Source organism: Apis mellifera, linkage group LG1 (genome assembly GCF_003254395.2).
Source record: "Apis mellifera strain DH4 linkage group LG1, Amel_HAv3.1, whole genome shotgun sequence".
Classification (NCBI taxonomy): Eukaryota; Metazoa; Arthropoda; class Insecta; order Hymenoptera; family Apidae; genus Apis; species Apis mellifera.
This window is the reverse complement of record NC_037638.1, coordinates 23,714,054-23,733,695: the sequence shown is the minus strand read 5'-3', so window position 1 is coordinate 23,733,695 and position 19,642 is coordinate 23,714,054. Positions and strand designations below refer to the sequence as shown.

The window sequence follows — 19,642 nt, the reverse complement described above, 5'->3', positions numbered from 1 at the left end:
AATGACTCTCGATATTTTTCGATAGTGTTGCGAATATTTTAGAAAAACGATTTAAGTTTAGGTTAGGTAATCGATCAAATTAAATATGAATTTTATTTAATTTCTAGGTTAATAAAGCTTGTTAAAAAAAATGAGATGAGAAAGTAAAGGTAAAGCAAAATTGTTCAATATCATCTGGCGATGTATCAACAAATCATCGAAATCGTAACATTTTGTAGATGTAAAGATTTAAGAAAGAAATTTGCAAGGGATCTTTTTCTACGTTAAACGACTTCTTTATCCTTTCAAGCGTGATTACATGAATAAATAACCATCAATATCGGGGGGCGCAAAGCTCGGCGCCGTTATAGTGAAAATAATGAAGATACATTCGACGCGAAGTATGCTTCCCTTGTTCAGGATTATTTCGTAGCGCAAGTACCACTCGTAGAATATTTCGTTTCGCACAAGGTGAATATTCGTACAAGAAAAATAGGTTAATCTTATTCCAGAGGTGGATCACGTAATCACGTTTCCCGTTGTTGCGTTTCAAAAATAAAAGGATTCGCGAAATGTACAAAGATAAACCTCCCTCCTCCCTATCTTCTATCTTTCGATGGACTCGTCGAATTTTTCTCATTTTACCCGGATGTAATAAAAAACTGCGACCGATATCTTCGCAACGATAATTCCATCCAGCGAAGAAAAAGAGAGAAAAATAGAAAAATCGAATTTTTGAACTTTTGAAAAATCCTTCGGCAGAATTCGATTTCCTCTTTCGAATCGTTAAAAAATTCTATAACCACCTCGTACAAACCTTACAAACTAGTCGTCCTTCGTTAAAAAGCTTGTTTAGTAATTAAACATTCCATTCATTTTCTTCCCTCCTTTCTCCTTTTTTTCGTCCTCCTTTTGCCGCGCAGTGTATTAATTAAACGGAATATTCGTTCGCAAAATAATAATAAAAAAAAAGGAGGAGAAATGAAAAACTCTTCTCTGAAGGTGTAATAAATGAGTCGAGAGAACCAAGAAACGAGATCATCCCGCTTTTCTTCTCATTTTCGACTGTAATCCACGTTTGTACGGATGGATTCTTGACACAACTTCCCGCCTGTTTTTTCATCCATGGAACAATATTATTTCGAGGAAGAGGAGGAGAAGGAGGAAGAGTGTCTGGAAAAATCGAATGATCAATATCTATATCCGCGTGATTCCCCGTCTCTGTTATGGAAATCGGCCACATCCGATATCGTCCTATGTACATCCGCCCATATTTTTACGCCGGTGTAGAAAACTTCCGGTAAATACGTTCGATCGATCCGCCATCTACGATGAAAATATTTGTCGTCCCAATTTTTTCTCCGTCGATTATTATTAGTAATTATTATTATAAAAAAATCGGTCGAAATTTAATCAGAAAGACGTTCGTTCTCGCGAGAAAGGAGATATTTCTTCGAATCTATCGAAAGGTTAAACGAATCGAGTGAAACGAAGAGAGACAACGATTGATGAACTTCGAACTCGTTTCGAGAACGAGAATTGTCCTGAGAGGGAAAAAAGTTCTCGGTGTCACGTACGCGTAAGGAAAGTAACAAGTGATTAGGGTTTCGTTTATATATAGAAGAAAAACATTTTCGGAAAGAAGAAGGTAAACTATTATCAAGAAAGTCGAGAGAGGGGAGATAAAGTTTCGTGGGAATATGGGAACCACCTCACACGTGTCACCACGTATTTTATTATCTTTTAATGAAAAGAGGAAACTTCTTATGGGTGGAAACGTATCTAGATTTTTCCTTTCGTCTCGAATTTCGTTATTATATATATTATTTTGCGTGGTAAAAAAAAAAGAAGGAAGAAACAAGGTAAGGCAAGAATAAAGTAATTTAAGAGTAAAGTGAAACTTTTTCATTGGTCCTACCCGACCCCTAAATCTTGATTAAGACGTTTCAATTTTCCCCTCGTAGAACGATTTTATATTACGAGTTATAAAAGTCTTTCTGCAAACATGGCTGTTACAATAAAACGTCGAATGCGACGCGAAATTGTCCTCGCGACAATGTAATGTCCTCGCGTTAGAATGTTCGAAAAGCGTTTCGCAAACATCGTTTCGTGGATTATAGGCGTGGAATAGCCGGTCGCAAAGGCGCAAAGCATACGAGAGACTTTTGTTAACCCTGATAAATAATCTACGATCCAGTTTAATAATTTGCTGCCCCGGCTGAGTTTACGGCTGCATTAAATTGGAACTGCATCGCCTTCCCGGAGGGAAGAAAGAGTTAAGAAAGACTGGCCTTTACGGCCCGCTCTTTCTCCCCGAGTTGTACGTACCAGCCCTCTCCCCGGTGACGGCGGGGAAACTAAACGGGGAAGTTTTCTAAGAAAATTGTCTCACGTCCCTCGTCCCCGTTTTTTTGTCCCGCGAAAGAAGAAATTGAAAATAAGCGGGCCGCGCTTTTATCTGTCGCCGCTGCCGTTGACTCGCACCACTTTAAGACTCTTGATGAAATGTCGCGCCTTTCACGCGTGACACCTCTTTGCTTCGAGCATCTGTTTTCATAAACTTGTTATATATAAAGTTTACCGAACTTTCAACGCTCTTTTATCCTCCTTCTTATTAAATTTCACGAATCGTTAACATTTTTTTCGCGCGGCTTAATAAGACAATAATTTTAGAAATGATCATACGTTGTTCCAATGTAAACTAAATTTCGATCGAAATTTTGTACGTTGTTCGTGATATTAAAATTATTTATTTACGAGATCTGATGAGTCAATCGTGGACACGAAAGTTTCTGCAACGAGGTTTCTCCCTAGAAGAGAAAATTAATGATAAACAAAGGGTTAATGTTGTAACTTCCTCCTACAATTTTATAGGAATTTATGCACACACGTGTTTAACTGGAGACTAAACTTCAACTCGATTCCGTTCCACGCTTGTCATCTCCATTCCACGCCTGAGAATTGTTCGCACTTGTAGGCGCCGCTTAATAATTACTAAGCTTACATACTTTGGAGAATATTTGGGGACTTTATCATCCGGTGTCTCGGGAATTATCCTCGTAAAAGATCTTCTCTGTTAATTTTCCTTTGAAACGTCGTTCGTATATTTTGTAAAAAAAGAACAGCAAAGATAATGAAAATGTTTGACGCCTTCGAACATGGGGACGTGGATCGTGATCGTAAACTCTTTTGATCAATTATTTATCAAATTACGTTGGTTTAACTCGATCAAATTTAAAAGAGAAAATTAATTTCGAGGAAACGCCGAGCGGAAACGCAGCAATGGTACAATGGTAATCTTTTGTTAAACGGGAAATCTAGAGGAACAACAAAGCTCCTCGAATTTGAAATCGTTATTGCTCCTAGCATCCCTGTACACAGTTTTCGCGCACGCTTCATAACTGGCTGCGTAATTATTCGGGAAATGGAAATTATGAAAATTGGTGCCGCTGTATGAGGAGAGGCTGTTGGAAATTTAACCGGGAAACTTTCCACTTCCTCCTGCAATTGTTTCTCCCATTACCGACCAGATAAGACAACACCCGTTTTCCATTATCTTTATTCAATAACCTGAGAAATCTGTTCCACGGCTGTAACACGGCCATCTAGGAAAAAATTTGAAATATCGATTAGAAACCCTTGATAACCCGCCCCGAAAAGATCTCGAAAAAGGGATCTCTGGCAGAAATAGAGGGGAGGAAGGAAACGAGAGAGGAGAGCGGATGTACGCGTTGAGATAAAGATTTTTATGAAAAATGCGGGGATTAATCGAAAAAGAAAGATCGAATCGAATTAAAGATAAATCGCGAGGAAAGAAACGCATTACCATCGTGCTCAATTTTCATTGTCGACTAAATCACCCTTAAAAAAAAATTCATTTATCGAACAATAGAACTTATATAAACCTTTATCAAACCTTCTCTTCTCTTCTTTCCCTCCTTTTCTTTTTTAATCGGGACGAAACAAATCAGATTCCTTTCCCTCCCCCATTTTTTATTAATCCTCGAATATTCTTTCTTCGACGAAGAGGAGGGGGTAGTATCGCCGCGTATCTCGAAAGTAGATGGAATAATAGCCGATGTAATTAGATCCTTGGCGTGTAATTGTTGCTTTGCCGCGATAACACAGCGTCGAGGGCGACCGGTTCATTACCACGTCTATGGATAAGCGACGTGGCCACCACCTCGCTCCTTCTTCCAAACCTCCTCCTCCCCCCTCTTTGAGCTCTCGTCCTCTGTTTCGCTAAGCCCTTATCCGGACGTAGATTACCGAGTTTCCAAGTCGACGGTACTCACGACGACGGTGCACAGAATCTAATCGAGAAGCAAGCCGAGTTAACGCCAGAGACGAGGGGCTCAATCGCGCCCCGGTTTGACGAACATCGGGCTGACGGTTGTCTCTCGCCGCGAGTCGTCTGCCGACAAAGGGTGAAGCGGATAACGAGAAACGGGAGAGGCAATTGGGATTGGATCTCGGAATGGAATCTTCCCGAGAGTTTGCACGCTTGTTTTGCGATTGAATAACGGCCACGAGTTTGTTTTAATCGCGCGTCCGATCTGCACCGACGACCTGTCTTTTACCTTTCGCGAAACCCTTTTTATTTATTAATCATTATCGAGCTCGATAATAATTTTCATGAGTTGGCGTGTTTTTTTGAAATAATATCTGAACGAAGTTGAGTAATCATCAAATGATCATCTCGCAAAGTACAAGTTTTTGCTACTTTTACATCCGATATCGAAGTATCGATACCGTCTTTTTCAGTTTCGATGATGTGAAAATCGATTTCTATCATGTCATGAAATTTATGAATATTTCCTCGTATTATCTTTTTTTTATTATTATATTATACTCTACGAATCATTTACACGTTACAGGATGTGATCTTAGATACCGAATTCCGTGAATCGTGAATATGTATGTACATATATATATTCATAAAATTGAATTGAGATTTGCCCAGTTTAGATTGGTCGTTTCAAAGGCGGTCATGTTTAAATTCCTCTTTATACGATGCTTTTCACTCGCCATAGAAAATTAAGTGAACGTATAGGCTTGAATGAAATGAATTTCTTATTTGAAAAACGCAAGAAAAGAAAACACGCAAGAGAAAAAAAGAGGATGAAATTATTTTTACGGCAAATAACGCGAGACGAGAATAATATAATAATGCGAAGAGGGTAAGGAAGGATGTTAATATTGTCTCGGCGTGTTTTAATTGAAATTTTTTTCGAACGAAACGGTCAATAAATATTGGCGGCAACATTGTGTATAAATTTTATTGAAAACCATTCAAACAAAGGTGAATTGTTCCGCGTGTACTGAGTAGAGAGAGGAAGAGAGAGAGAGAGAGAGAGAAAGAGAGAGAGGAATAAATAAATCGCCAGTAATAGACGGCGCGGCACTTGTTGCTTGTAAAATATATTTCATAAAATTTTAACAAACCTTGTCGTGAGCTGCCTTCCAAAGGAAAATTTCCTTTCATTAAACTTTTCAATTAAACTGTCACGTATTAACCCGTATACACGGTTACTCGTACATTAATAACACGCACATTAAATGTTTTTATAATGGTTTTTGAAAATAAAATAAATAAAAAAAAAAAAAAGAATGTATTGACAAAATTATTTCGAGCGTTTAAACGAAACGTAACAAACTGGGATGCTGGACAATATTACGGGATAATATTAAACTGAGATTTTTGAAAAAAATTTTTGCCGACAAAATTTTCGTGAAATGTTCAAATATTAGCGAGATGAAAATATAAAAAAATTTGCTCTTGTATTTACAAATTAAAATAATTATTTTGTGTCTCGAGTAAAATGACATTCATTATTATTTTTCATTCACGCGGAATAATAAATTCAGATAAATTCCATAAATTAGGAGGATATTAATGGGATTATTTATAAGAAAAACTATTTTTTATATGTGTATTTAATAAGATAGAAAAGCTAACATATTTTTCTTAATTGGCAAAAGTTCATATTTTTACGTCGGTTAATTATTTCGATTTCTCATCTGATTTTAAATTTTTTTTTAAGAAAAGTACTTTTTTATCATAGCTTCATATTATTGGAACCCGAACCATTTTCACGATTAAAAATTTTGTCCGTTGCTCTTATTTTTATCAACGATACTTTAAATTAAAGCAACATTCTATGAATGAGAATTCCGTTTTTACGTCGAATGAATAAAAATACCGAGTTAAAATTCGAGAAAATGAAAAAAAAAAAAGCGAGAAATGAAAAAAAAAAAAGAAAAAAAGAAGAAGTCCAGTTTCCATTAAGGTTTACCAGTGTTTTTAATAATAAAGTTTTCTAACAGAAAATCTTCTCAATTTTTCTAAAAATTATCAGATAAACGCCGTAAAATATTTTCCACGGAATTTTTCTGTTTTCTTCTCTTGTTATTTTCATTTAATAATGATATAAATCTTCCAGAGATAAACGAAAAACATCATCAAACCAAATCCATTATACGAAGAAATATTATTCTTCATTCAACTTCGTCAAAAGCAAACCGATGGTACGTTAAAGTGTATTTTGCTTTGCATTCCGAACAAATAAAATCATCCTTGAGTCATTCGTTAAAGCGAAACACTATTATTCCCATCAAGCGAAGAGAAACAGGGAGGATCCGCCGAAATTTCAACGTGGCGATTAATTCGATACCGATTTCGACTTCCGCATACTCGACAATTCTCTCGCCTCTTCTCTCTCTCTCTTTCTCGCTCCATCGTCGGTCGGTGGCAAACAAAATTTGCATAAGACTGTTAATAGTAGCGGATAATGGGCGAGGACTGGTGAAAGCCAGTGGCCAACGAAGTGAGACCAGCTGAAATGTCGCGGTGCATTAAGCCGGAGTTGCGTCCGCAAAAGGACCACTTTAAGGTCTCAACGACGTTCCAGCTGCCTTTCATACGATTCTTGAGGAGGGGGGAGGAGGTGTGTGTGTGGATGAAAAACAAAATAGAAGCGACGCTGGCCTGTGCCCAGATCGTCGAATCGATACCGTCGTCCAATCGAGTGGAACCTTTCGGTGTGGTGTTCATGGATGAAAAGAGGGGTTGTCTTATCCGATGAATCCTGTACAGACATTTCGCGGATTGAATTTCGGTTATCGTTCACGTAGAAACGTAGTCTTTCTATCCTCTCTCTCTTTATTCCCTTTATTAGCCAGTGGATAGTTTTTCCAGCTTCCTCCAAGAGGAGATTCGTTTCGCATAGAACACAGCTAAAACTATTTACTCGATAATCGCCGCGTCACATCGAGTAACGAATCGCCTGTGCAACGCTATTAAGTTAGCGGGGGAAAATTCACGAGGGCGAACGTGAAACAGCGCGAGTTGTACGATCCGTCGAAATGAGAGCTCGTGTTTGTGGTCAATTTAATTTAAAACTAAATGAATCGCTATAATTCGAATAATTGGAATGTGGAGTGCAACGGGAATAAAAGAGGATAGGAAAAATTTCTATAAATAAATAAACGAGATCGGGAAGATAATTATCGAGAGGGGTGAACGTTCAAATACCACAATTTCCATCCCGATAATTTTACCCCGAAACGATACCAATATTTGGTCGTTCTTAATTACCGATTAATCCCAGAATTTGTCCAAAAACGGGATAACGGACGCGTTTTAATGACGCGTCAATCGATTCTTCCTTTCACAGAAAGAAGAGAGACAGAGCTATTTCGATTTTCGTCGGCGAAAAAGCGTGGCGAAACGTTATTATTATACGATGGTATTTCGGGAACGGTCGAGATAATACAATTTCGCGTCAGTATACCGGCCCATTTAACGTTTCATCAATTAAAACGACGTTACAATGGGGCAAATTGTAAAACATGGGCCGGGTTATTATCCGGAATAGTCGGGATGGGCGGTCGCCATTCCTGCGATAATCATCCCCCGTGCCCGGCTTTATTTATAACTTCATTAAAATTCAAGCGGTAATCGGACGATACACACGAGGTTGACCTCGTAATCTAATACGAGCTGACCGTGTCCACCTTGAATCTTTAATGGGAAGACAAGGGAAGGTGGAGCAACGACAGGTGGAACGTGCACCGTTTGCGAATATTCCTCGTGAATTTTTACGACCCTGATCCTTTTCAGGGGGGATATCCTCCTATCTCCTATCCTCCCATCCGTACCTTCCCTCCATTCTCGCTCTCGTAATAGGGGACATCAACAGGGGGTGTTGGCGAAACACCCTTTAAATATTTTCCTTGCCAGACATGAAGAAAGATTAAGATAATCCCCGGCGAGTCGGTGTCTCATTAGCGAGATGTTGCGAGGGACATTTAAAATCGTGAAAATCGCGGCACTCCTCGCGGAGAGGAGGAAGGAAATAGGAGAAACGTTACTCTAAACATAAACTTTTAAAGCGGTCGTAATCTCGATTATCACTGCGTTCGCGAAATAATCTTCCCGAAATGACCGTATCGCGCGAAACTGAGATGAGACTTTCCGCGAGGAACAGCAGAGCCGAGATTTTTATCTTTCCGCCATTTGCGAATAACGAAATCTTTGCGAATATAAAAGAGAGAGGATATTTGGCAATACTTTTAAATGGTAATAATAATCGTGCTTAAGAGCTTTCGGCTAAGCTTTTGCTACTCCATCGAAAAATGAAAAAAAAGAGCGTCGAGGGCAAAATAAGAAAAAGAATGGGATACGTAACTTCCGGTTAAATCTGAGCTCGAAAGTCTTCGCAATAAATAGAGAGTATCCTCATTATCTCATGACGGGTTGTGTCCTTTTCTCACCTCTATTCACTCGATTCGCTTAAGAACGTTCAGCTCGATGAATGAGAGAATAAAATGAGGAAACGTGGAGGGGGGAAGGAGAAGTCAGCTTTGTTTCGTTCGATTAAATAATCACGGTGGAAAAAATTTGGACAATTGGTTTTTCGAAAACTTTTCATCTAACGGCGTTCAACGAATGTCCGTATATGTATCAAAGGTGAGATCTTTGGATGGTGCATAAAACTGGATTCGGCATTAAAGAAAGATTGCTCGATTTTTTTCGCCGGTGATCCAATTATTTTCGTTGATTTATAGCGAGCACGCTCCATTATGGATCAAAGGGGGACAATCGTTTCCTTACGCTCGAGAAAATTGAAACGAGGTAACTAAAGCACTCGTCAGAGACTCCCTCTTCAATGCTTCGTTCGCATATCGTCTTCTGGTGAAGGATAGGAAAGTTTCATTGAGTATAATACGGCGATGTTCATTTGAAACGAGAAAGAATACGTACAAGAGTTTCGAAAGCTGAAGTAAGAAAAGAGAGAATTTTATCGAGAGATTAAACGTGATAATTCGAAGAATGGGTTGACAGTCGTTTCGAAGCAAGACGAAAATTTTAATTCGGCCAAAAGAAGATCAGGCTTGTTCCGCTTTTCTTCTAGTGCCTATTAACGTATTCTTCCTCTCTCTCTCTTTCTCGAAGAAGAAAAATCCTTGTCACACGCTCATTTTCCTTTCTCTCTTTCTCCCATAGAAATGCAGAGGGCAAGTATGCTTTTAAACGAGCTCGTTCTCCGCGACTCGTTTAATTCCATTCCCTGAAAAAACTCCACTCCCTCTCGCGGATTCTTTCGCGGGGACTCCTTTTGCCGAAATGCCCGAGAACGAGGAAAAATATTTCCCTTCAACGGGCCACTCGTTCAAACTTCGACGCCCAACCGGTAAAAAAAATCGGATTCGGCTCAACCTTGTACACGAATGGCCGGCCTTCATTAATGTTTTCTCACCGAATTATTCACCTCTCTCTCTCTCTCTCTCTCACTTCGATTTGCCGTCGGTTATTCGGACCCCGCAACTCTCCGGATTTACGCGTAAGGCAAAAAAAAAAAAAGGCGCGAATCGCACTCTGACTCCCATGAATATGTAACGAGCGTCTGCCGCGATATTTTCCTCTTTTTCGAGGGGAGAGAGAGAAAGGAGATTTCATCGATGAACGATTACCAAGATGTTGGATATCGATGGAAAGTTGCGATGTTTTGAAACCGATTGCGATGCATTTACGATAGGGATATTTTGGTATCGGATCAGGAAAGAGAAATGAAAATGGATTTGCGGAAGGAAAGTTTCATTTGGAAACGCGCCGGTGAAAAAGGAAGGAACGACGAAATCGCTCAATGTTTTTAACCCTTTCTTGCTCTAATCCTCTCTTCTGATTAACCGACAAATATTTTTTCTTCCTTCCTCCCTTTTCTGCACTTCTTTTTCGAGTTAACTCGAAACGAAACGATGTGATCCAAAAAGAGGATAACAAGATTCGATCCATCCTCATGATCCACTTTCTCGCGACATTGTATCCCCGTATAAATTACCAAGATTTATTCAGCATCGAGGATGTATCTTTCGCTTTGGCGGGCCGATTAAAATTTCTTTGTAGATTCGCAAGAAAGGGGTAGGTGGGGATTCGCTACGATTTTCAAAGGGAAATCCTCGGTGAAGGGAAGAAGAGAGGGAGGGATGATAGGAGACGCGTAGCGTCCTGCAATTTTTCTTCTTTGATACGGGAATCATCCTCGCTTCGCGCGATATCCCAGAGGAAGAATGGTGGAGGAGGAGGGGAACGAGGAGGAGGAACTGGTTTAATTAAACTTATAACTATTATCCACAAAGTCTTAGCTTAGCCGTGCTATTATCGGGCCGGCAATAGAGTGACGCAAAGGGAGTAAAGAGCGGCGAGGAATATAAGAACGAAACGGGTAACTTCCGTATCTCTCTTCGACGATAATATCGGCGAAAGAATTATAATGAAAAAAAGAACGAAAGCTGGGGGACGATATTATTTTTCCTCGTCACGCCCCGTCATCTCCCGCCCCTTTTGCTTGTCTCGAGATCGAGATAGAAGGAGGCTGTGTGTTTGAATTGTAAGAAGAAAAAAAAGAGAAAAGAAGAGAAGGAAGGAAGAAGAGAAAAAATGGACTGGAAGAAAAAGGGGGGAGGGGGAAAGAAAAACAAGGTACAATTAAATTCTTGTTCCCGTTATTAAAATTTCTTGGAGAAATTGTTCTTAACGAGATTTCTCACGGTTGCTGGAAGTGATACGCGTTAATAATATTTACGCGTGCATAAACTGGTCGGTTATAAAAAATAAATTACTTAACACGCGTACGATGATTCCAGACAAATCGTATATATTCTACATTTTCTCGAGAGAAAAATATCTGACAGCGGTAAATAGTCGGTGGTTCGATGGTTTTCAATTCGAGTAATCAAGCGAACATTTTTTTCTTTGTTATTTTATAAATAACAATTTCAAGGAACAGGGTAGGTAGGGAGTTTTGGTAAATTGTACGAGACGGAGGAGGTATTCCCTTTGTGATCCAGATCGATGTGAATAGTCGGTGATTGGACTAATCATTATCCTTCATTAGGGGTGGCGTGATCAACTCTTGTCCCAGGGATAATATGCAACGGCTGTGCAAATTATTCCCGAACAATTACAATTCCCAAGGAGGGCGAGGGTTCGACCAAACTGTTATTAGCAACTTTGCTCCCTCTAGATTGGTCCGATATTTTCGACCAAGTATTGTACATCCCGAGTATTGTATCGTTCTCGAACAATTACACGTTCCACGTGCAACGCGGCAGACAAAAACAGTTACTGGAAAGCAACTGTGAAGCAACTGTGTTCTAAAAGTTTCGAGCTTCGAGCTGGTAATCGGTACGAAAAGAAAGGCTTCTCGTTCAAGAATTTTCTACTTCTTTGGAAATATGAAAAAATATGAAACTTGGATACTACAAATCGGCGAATAATCGGCGAGAGAATTAATCCGATTAATGATCGCAAGATTGATAGAGGATAATTTCCCTAAATAGATTTCGAACAAGTTGGTTCAAACCGATCCCACCGGACATATTCATCCCGATATCTTCTTCGGCCAGAATCCACAAATCATTTCCAACAACAGCGGCATCCGTCATCGATGCCAGCTGCATCCTCGTTCCCACGTTCACCGCGGCGATACATCACACCTTTATCTCCCGTTGAATATCGATCAACCCGTCCGCCCGCCCTCGTGTCTCTCACCTTTTCTTCCATTTCTCTCCTCCTCCTCCTCCGACTTTATTCCCCCCAAGTGAGCCACGCGATGGAATCGTTTCGCAGAAGGCAAGAGATCGTCGCATCGAGATCGGCCCAACAACTTCTAATAACGTTATCAAAAGTTTACCGAAGGCAGGAAAGAGAAGAGTTTTCCGCGGCGAAACGCCGATGAAAAGGCCATTCCCTCCTCCCATTGAACGATCTGTGGGAGGAGGGAAGGGGGAAGGGGGGGAGGAAGGAGGATGCACGCGTACCAGATCCGGTTACACGTTTGAAAGGGAAGTAATCACTTACCCGGTGGGGAAGGGTATTTTCGCGATGGTATGCGGAGCAAAAAAAGAGCGGTCTGCGGAGAGGAGGCAAAGGAAGTTGCTACGCCTGGGTCTCTTCCGGTCTGCGGAAGCCTGGAAGCCGCACGGAGTTGAAGCGGAACGGGAAATCGACGATTTCTAGCACGACGATGCCAGAGGGCTGGCGAGCCACGCGTTCCTCCTCCAATCGTTCCTCGTGAAAACGGCCCTCCTTTCACTCCGTTCTTTCCCATCCTCTCCTTTTTACTCCATGTCAATAAACATCGAACGGGACCAACGAATCCAATCACGATAGAGGCTTTGATCGGTCTTCGGTGTGTTAACTATGATGGACTATTTCGTCGTTGCTATCGACGCAAGAATGTTTGCACGAGTTTCCGTTTCCACGTATATTTTATATTTTCCAAGATTTAACGCAGAAACGAGTCGAAATGATAAAATGAAATAATATCGTTGCACGCGTGGAGCAGTGAACGCGTCGAAACATTGTTAAGTTCAATCGAAGTTCAAACAGCATTACGAATATCGATTCGAAATTTTTATATGAATTTTCCACGGGAGTGTTAAAAAAACCTTGACGAATACCTTGGATGGTATTTCCCTCCCCCTTCTCCCTCTCTTCTTATATATTTTCTGATATATACTTCTATTTACCCGCGCCACGCATGAAACGAAATTCGAATTATCCATCGCGACCACGAAAAGTGTTACTCGATGAAATCGGTAACACTTGTATGTATGCGATTCTATTTTGAAACTGCGATTATAAATTCGCTTATAATACTATGGAACGTTCGAGAAACGGCTAAATCGAGAAGAATCTGATTAAAATCCTCGCGAACGATATCGAGGGATTTCCAGGCCCGCTTGTTTGTTACGTTCGACCGGAATTACGAGTCGGGCCGTAAACCTGTCCGTTTGAACGGGGCGTATAATTTTATACGCGCGACACGTCGTACGCGAATATAATCCTTATTTATAGTCACATCGCGCTGGCACCGTGGAAAATTTCCACGGCTCGGCCACCGAGGATTTTCTTACCACCCTTCGAATATGACCTGTAATTCTCGCGAACACAACGGCAGCTTTGGAGGAAAAGAGGGGGCGACGCGTGGTGGCCGGTTGGGTGGTGGCTCGTAAAGCAATGAGGACCGGCCTTGCATGGCCCGAGCTTACGTGTCTTGTTCGCCAATAATTCAATCTTGTTTGTGCGCCGTGTCGTCCCGAGTTTGTCGACTGTTTCGAAGCCGGAAGAAATATTGATAATTACTCGCCACTGCGTGTTTCCGGTCACGTATTTCGCTCGTGTCGCGCCTCTACACGCCGTATTTTCTTCCCTTCTTTCGCACTTCTTTGCACTTTGAATATTTATGGAATTTTTACGAGTTATCGGCAAATTCGCGCGAATTATTTTATTGAAAATTTATAATTAATTTTTTTTCACAGGAGGAGATGGATTGGAATTTTTATTTATCTTTTTCTATTTTTATTTTTATCTTTTTCTAAACTCGATGGAATATTATTAATAAACGGTGGACGGTATCATCGTATTCGAATCGATCGATTTATTACTATCTGTCTTTGACGAAGCATTATACCGATCATTAATTACCTCAAATACGATCGGCCGCGCGCTATTAATATGTTCATATGTCAATCATTTTAATCAGCTTCCCTTTATTAATTTTCATGTAAATCGAAGTGAATTGTTCCGAGTTGTATGTATGTATGTAGAGAAAATTAATTATAACGAGCTTTTTCTTTTTTCTTTTTTTTTTTTCGTTTTCTTTTTCGACGTAAATTATACAAACCGTACGCGTAAGAGATGATAAAACGTTATGAATTTTAATGGATAATTACAGTTATTAAAACGCTTGATGATTATATTCACCACCGGTGAAACGAAATGGCCGGTAATTATACTTGGAACAATTAACCGATATTATTTATACCGATATATATTCTATATCCGTAACTTATTCCTGAAATTGCATAATAATTTAGGAAGATGATAATAAAAAATGATCAACGAATCTCGTCGATCGCAAATTCGGCAAGCGTTGCATTACATACCGGTCGTAAAACAAATTGTTATCGCGGTACAGAATTTCGATCGATCGATGCATCATAGCTAGGATGATATTTCGTTATTTGTATCGTTCGATACCGGTCGACTGATGAATGGCGTTCGACTTGAGAGCAGTAGAATGGCCCATTCATAGTCAGCCACGCGGAATGCAGCCTCGCTCGGCTCAAGGAATCGGTTTGCTCGTATTTGCGGTCCGCGCTGCTTACCTTCTATTTATCCGCGTCTCGAGTCGCGATTTTAAAATATCTCGAAAGCGTTCGTGATTAATTATCGAACGGATCAATGAAAGGGAAGATTTAAAGAGGGATCGAATCAACGAGAGTTCGAAACGATGAATTTTAAGAAGACGATGATAAAAGAAGATCGTGGTACTTTTCCTTCGTATCTCGAATTTATCTAACCTTAAATTACCTTTGATGATCACATTCGATCGGAATTCGGCAGAGTTATAAATTTTCAGTGGACGAAAAGAAAATAAGAAAGCGTATAATCATCCTTGGATGGAAAAGGGGAAAAATTCTTCTCGAGTTGAGAATTTTTATTCCGAATTTTTAATCGATCAAACGTATCCGCGACACGAGCGATGAAAAAAGATAAGATAAGAGAGGTAGAGGATGACGATTCGAAATTGATTTCCTTGGAGGCACCATTTTTAGACCAGACGCGTATGGATATCGAGAATGCTCGATACGTGAAAAGGGAAGCTCGCCAAATATCGAGTTCATGTTCGATCGTTGCAACATATTTCGCAAATATAGAGAAAAAAAAAAATAGAAAAAGAAAAATAAATCCATCCAACGTTCGAATACTTTATATCCCTTTCCCCGCGATATATAACAAATAACATGAAAAATAAATTCCTTTTTACCTCCTTTAACAACCTTATACTCTTATACCTTACCGCCTTCTTCGAAAGCCACTTCGATTCCAAACTTAACCCGAATTTCCTTTAATTTCACGATCCTTCACACCCATTTTCTATTAAATTTTAATGAAACACATATATATATACATACACACTTTCTCTTCCCTCACGCGAACTCTCTCACTCGGAAGCGAGAAACTTTAAATAATTACACGCCGGAAGGAAATTCTTTACTATCACCGTCACTCGAATCAACTATGTGCAACACCACGGCGTGTGTACGTGTAGGGAAGAACGATTTGGGAAAAGTGAGAGAGAGGAGAGAGGCCAGTCAACGAAATATCCAGTCCCCTCCCCGCGTCACATTCACCACGGAATCCGTAGAAACGTGGCGCGCAGCGTATGTGTATGTGTGTATGTACACATCGGTGCGGTAAATGCAGTCGCTGCACAGACAGCTCTTATGAAACCCATCCGTTCCCCTATCTAAATATTTGGGCATTTTCATAAGAGTGAATTTCCTTTCCAGGTAAGCCTTCCCCTCCTCTCTATGACAAACGACTGCCGCCTCTTCCTCAGCCGCGGGCTGCTTGTACGCGAGTTTCTGCTCGTAGAAGAACGTCGTAACGTGACGTATCGCCTGTCCATAAAGTTGGCGCGAACGCGTCCGTTTCCGGTTCGGCCAGTATATTTACAGGGAGGGGGAGAAAGGGAGGGAGGGTGGTCGAAGCGCGTGTATCTCGCATCGCGAATTATTCGAATTGGATGGAAATGAACATCGGTGGATAGATAGAACGAGGTTGGCTATCGTGTATTGGAATTGAAAGGTGTCGTGTCTTCCGTGCGAAAAACAGCCGGGTAACACGGCTGGGGTGAGTCACGATTATTGCGGAAATATTTTCGCGCGCAAAGGGTAGATTTTTTCCCCCCATGGGTGTTCGTCCATCTTTTTAAACGGATCGTGGGAAGGGAATGGCTTTGTCTCGACACCCTAGGTAGAAATTTAATTTGCGCGCGAACATGTTCTATCCCTTTTCTCCCTCTCCCCTTTTGTTTTCCATGAAATTCGACGTTTTTTTATTTTGTCGAGAGCGAAAATTTGTTGTAGATTTTTTTTTTTTGCTTTCGTTTTTGTTTTTATCGTTGCAAGGGCTCTTCCCTCTTTTTCGGGAATTGCAAATTTCGGGAATTTTTTTGGAAAGCGAGGAGATTCAATGAGGGGAATGTTTTTTTTCTATTTTTCGCGGAGATAAGTTGGATTAATTTTGAAGAGGGGAGAAGAAAAATGCGAGTGGATTTCTCGATCTTACTCACCGATCTTAATTGGACGCAATGCACCGCAACTGCGAGGAACGATTACGAATAAATTGAGGACGACGAGGACAGATGCGAACAGTCTTGCGTCCATTCTGAGAGCCATAGCGTAACCTGAAAAAAAGAAATGTATCTTGTTAGAGAACGTTCAAATGTCGTGGCTCGAGATATCCTGTTAAACTCAACATCGTAATTCTCGTCCTCCTCGATGAAAATTCCGATGAAATAGCTTCCCCCAGACGGACAGTCGGCTCGAGAATTTAAACTTTACTTCTCTCGAGACACTTCCTCCACTTTTTCCCCCTCCTATTAATCCAGAGTTCACCAACGAGTTTACTTCCATCACTTCTGTATCTGATTTATCCCGTGTATCGAACGAATATCTCGCGATTGGTAATCGTGAAGATTCGAGCAAACACGACAGAGATGCGCCATGGCGAAACGACGACTACCGGGGTTGAATCGAATCGCACGATACGGCGGAACGTTTCGCAATCAAGAATGTTTCTAATAGTTTTAACGTTTATATATTGTTTAACGACGCGATCGCGTGACGAGTGTTCTCGTGGGCCGACTCTCTTAAAAATAACCAGTTGCATCATCCGTACTCTCTCGGTTTCGTTCACCGAACTTTGTGTACGCAGCCGGAAATAAGTTCCGTCCGAATGGATTCGAGTGGAACAGAGGCGATTCATATTTGGCCGTCGACGGGAAACTGGCTTAAAGTTAGTTTCTAGCGCGATTTTTAATCAAACGATTTCGAATTTTCAAAGATCAAGGAGTTCGCGAAAGGAGTGATAGTCGATTCAGCTCGAAGATGTTTCTCGTGTTTGAACGAAGGTAATTGTAAGAGAATGAAATTGGAATATAGATTTTTGATTCGAAAATTTTATTCAAATTCTCTGTCATGTTGAAATTGTATTCGCGGTCGGAAAATGGATTTCAACAAAAGTTGACTTTCAAATAATTCCTCTATTTTTTTTATTCGTATCTGATGATCCAAGATTGGGTTTTTCTTTAAAGGAATGATTCGAAATTGGATCGTATACTTTAATGTTTAATATCGGCGAGTACAAAATATCGATATCGATCAGAAAAGAATTTAAGAATTGATAAATTTATATTCGAGATCGTAAAAGAGGAAGAAGAATTATCGTTAAACTCGTGAATTTTTCTGAAATTTTAACGTTTTAATAGATTGCAAGTAGTTTTGAACAAGTTTTCTCATACGTCGAAAGTTCACTTAACACGTTTATCCCACGTTTCAAATCGAATCGCAGATTTCACGTGCTCTTATTTTTGTTCGAGTAATAAAGTGAAAAGCAATTGATAGTAATCTTTTAAGTTTCGCTCGACGACCGATCTTTATATCATTCGCTTTTACAACGATAATAGATGGCAAATAGTTCGACGATAAACACAAGATCGGAATAAATGAAAATGAAAATCACTTTTGAACTTGTCTTGTTGACACGCGTATAAAATTCATTTATAAAATAAATAAGATAACAGATAATCCATCACATTTTAATTCATCCATGGAAAAAATATATATCCATTTTTAAAAATTTAGTTACCGATCAAATAACAGGAATCGAACGAAACGATTAAATTAAACGTTGATAGAAAAAGGAAATAAAAGATTTTATATAAAATCGTTTCTCGACCAGAAAGAAATTCCAACGGATGTTATAATTCGTAATAAAGAACGAAAATTAATCGAGTGTACATACATTTTTATTCATTATATATGTTTTTGAAAATTTTAATTTTCCACCTTTTATTATTTCCAAATTCCATGAAAAACTGGATATTCTGCTCTTGACAAAACGTTTCACGACGCGTGAAATAATAAAAGGACGAATAAATTTTAAGTTGATAACCGACGAATTTCAAAAAGTTTATTTTACTGGAAAATGTTGGCTATTTTCCATATCGACGAATTGATTCGAGTTTAAAGAGAGAGAGAGAGAGAAAAATCAAGACGAGAGAAGAGCAACAAATGTTCTCGACTTTCATCAGAAACATTCTTCGTCGAAAAATCTGTATTAACGTTCGATTAAAGTCGATGTTTCATCGGTTCTGTAACTGTAATGATCCGATTTAAAAAAATTTATTCAATCGACACTTTTATTTCCCCCTCGAATATTTTTGCTTCGTCCAACTGTATCGTCGCAACACTATCGGTTACATTTAAGTCGATGCACCCTTTATCGCAATTATCATCGCTGACATCACATTCCGTTCCTTAATAATTGTTCTCAACGATGAAAGTTCTCGTTCGTCGAAGCATGCGAATTGGGCTGGTATTCGTAGATAAACGAGAGGGAAGCCGAATCACTGATTCTGTTCTAAATTTTGGGGGTGGATACGTACGAATTGTTGGATTATATAGATGGAATACTGGAAGACGAGAGATTGGAGAATCGAATTATCTGATCCAAGTATATAGTTCTCCAAATATAATTGAACTAATATTATTGTTTTAATTAATAGTGAAATTTAACGAAAGATTAATTCTCTTTGCTGATGACGATGATATATATACACGTAAAAATTCTACATCGTTTAAAATTTATGACATTTGTCTTAGCTATTCTTAATGTTAATTCATTATTATTATTAGTCAGTGAATTCAAGAGTGGCAAACATAAGATTGTAATTAATGCAGCGAATAAAATTGGATGAAAGTTGTAGGATTAAGAGACGAAGCAATAAATTCTAAAAGAATTTCACAATGAATGTATATTGTGCAATATATCGTTGTTGGATTATTTTGATCTTTCGTTTTTATTAAACATTTTTTACGATACTTTGAGAAATGATTGTTAAATAAAGAAAAGTTTTCTTCTTTCGATTCCACCCTTCTTCTGAAAAGAAGCTCTTTTTATTTAATTAATTATTATATTTTATAATGATAATTTAGAAAGAAACTATACATACGTAATTATTTCAATTCTTTCTTTTCAATTTCCCTCATATCATTCGTGTGCACATTTTTCAATTTGTGAGAT

The 19,642-nt window shown here is 39.3% G+C and overlaps 1 protein-coding gene across 3 annotated transcripts in view; it reads right to left on the bottom strand.

Moving 5' to 3' along the window:
• The window catches only part of LOC410788 (glutamate receptor ionotropic, kainate 2), a 93,825-nt gene that overhangs the window by 22,986 nt on the left and 51,197 nt on the right, over window positions 1-19,642 (bottom strand). For all 3 annotated transcript variants that reach the window (XM_026446068.1, XM_006571417.3, XM_026446069.1), the window contains one exon: window positions 16,629-16,742. In XM_026446068.1, the coding sequence (XP_026301853.1) occupies window positions 16,629-16,734 (106 nt within the window). In that variant the 5' untranslated portion in view covers window positions 16,735-16,742. The remainder of the gene's footprint in view (window positions 1-16,628; window positions 16,743-19,642) is intronic.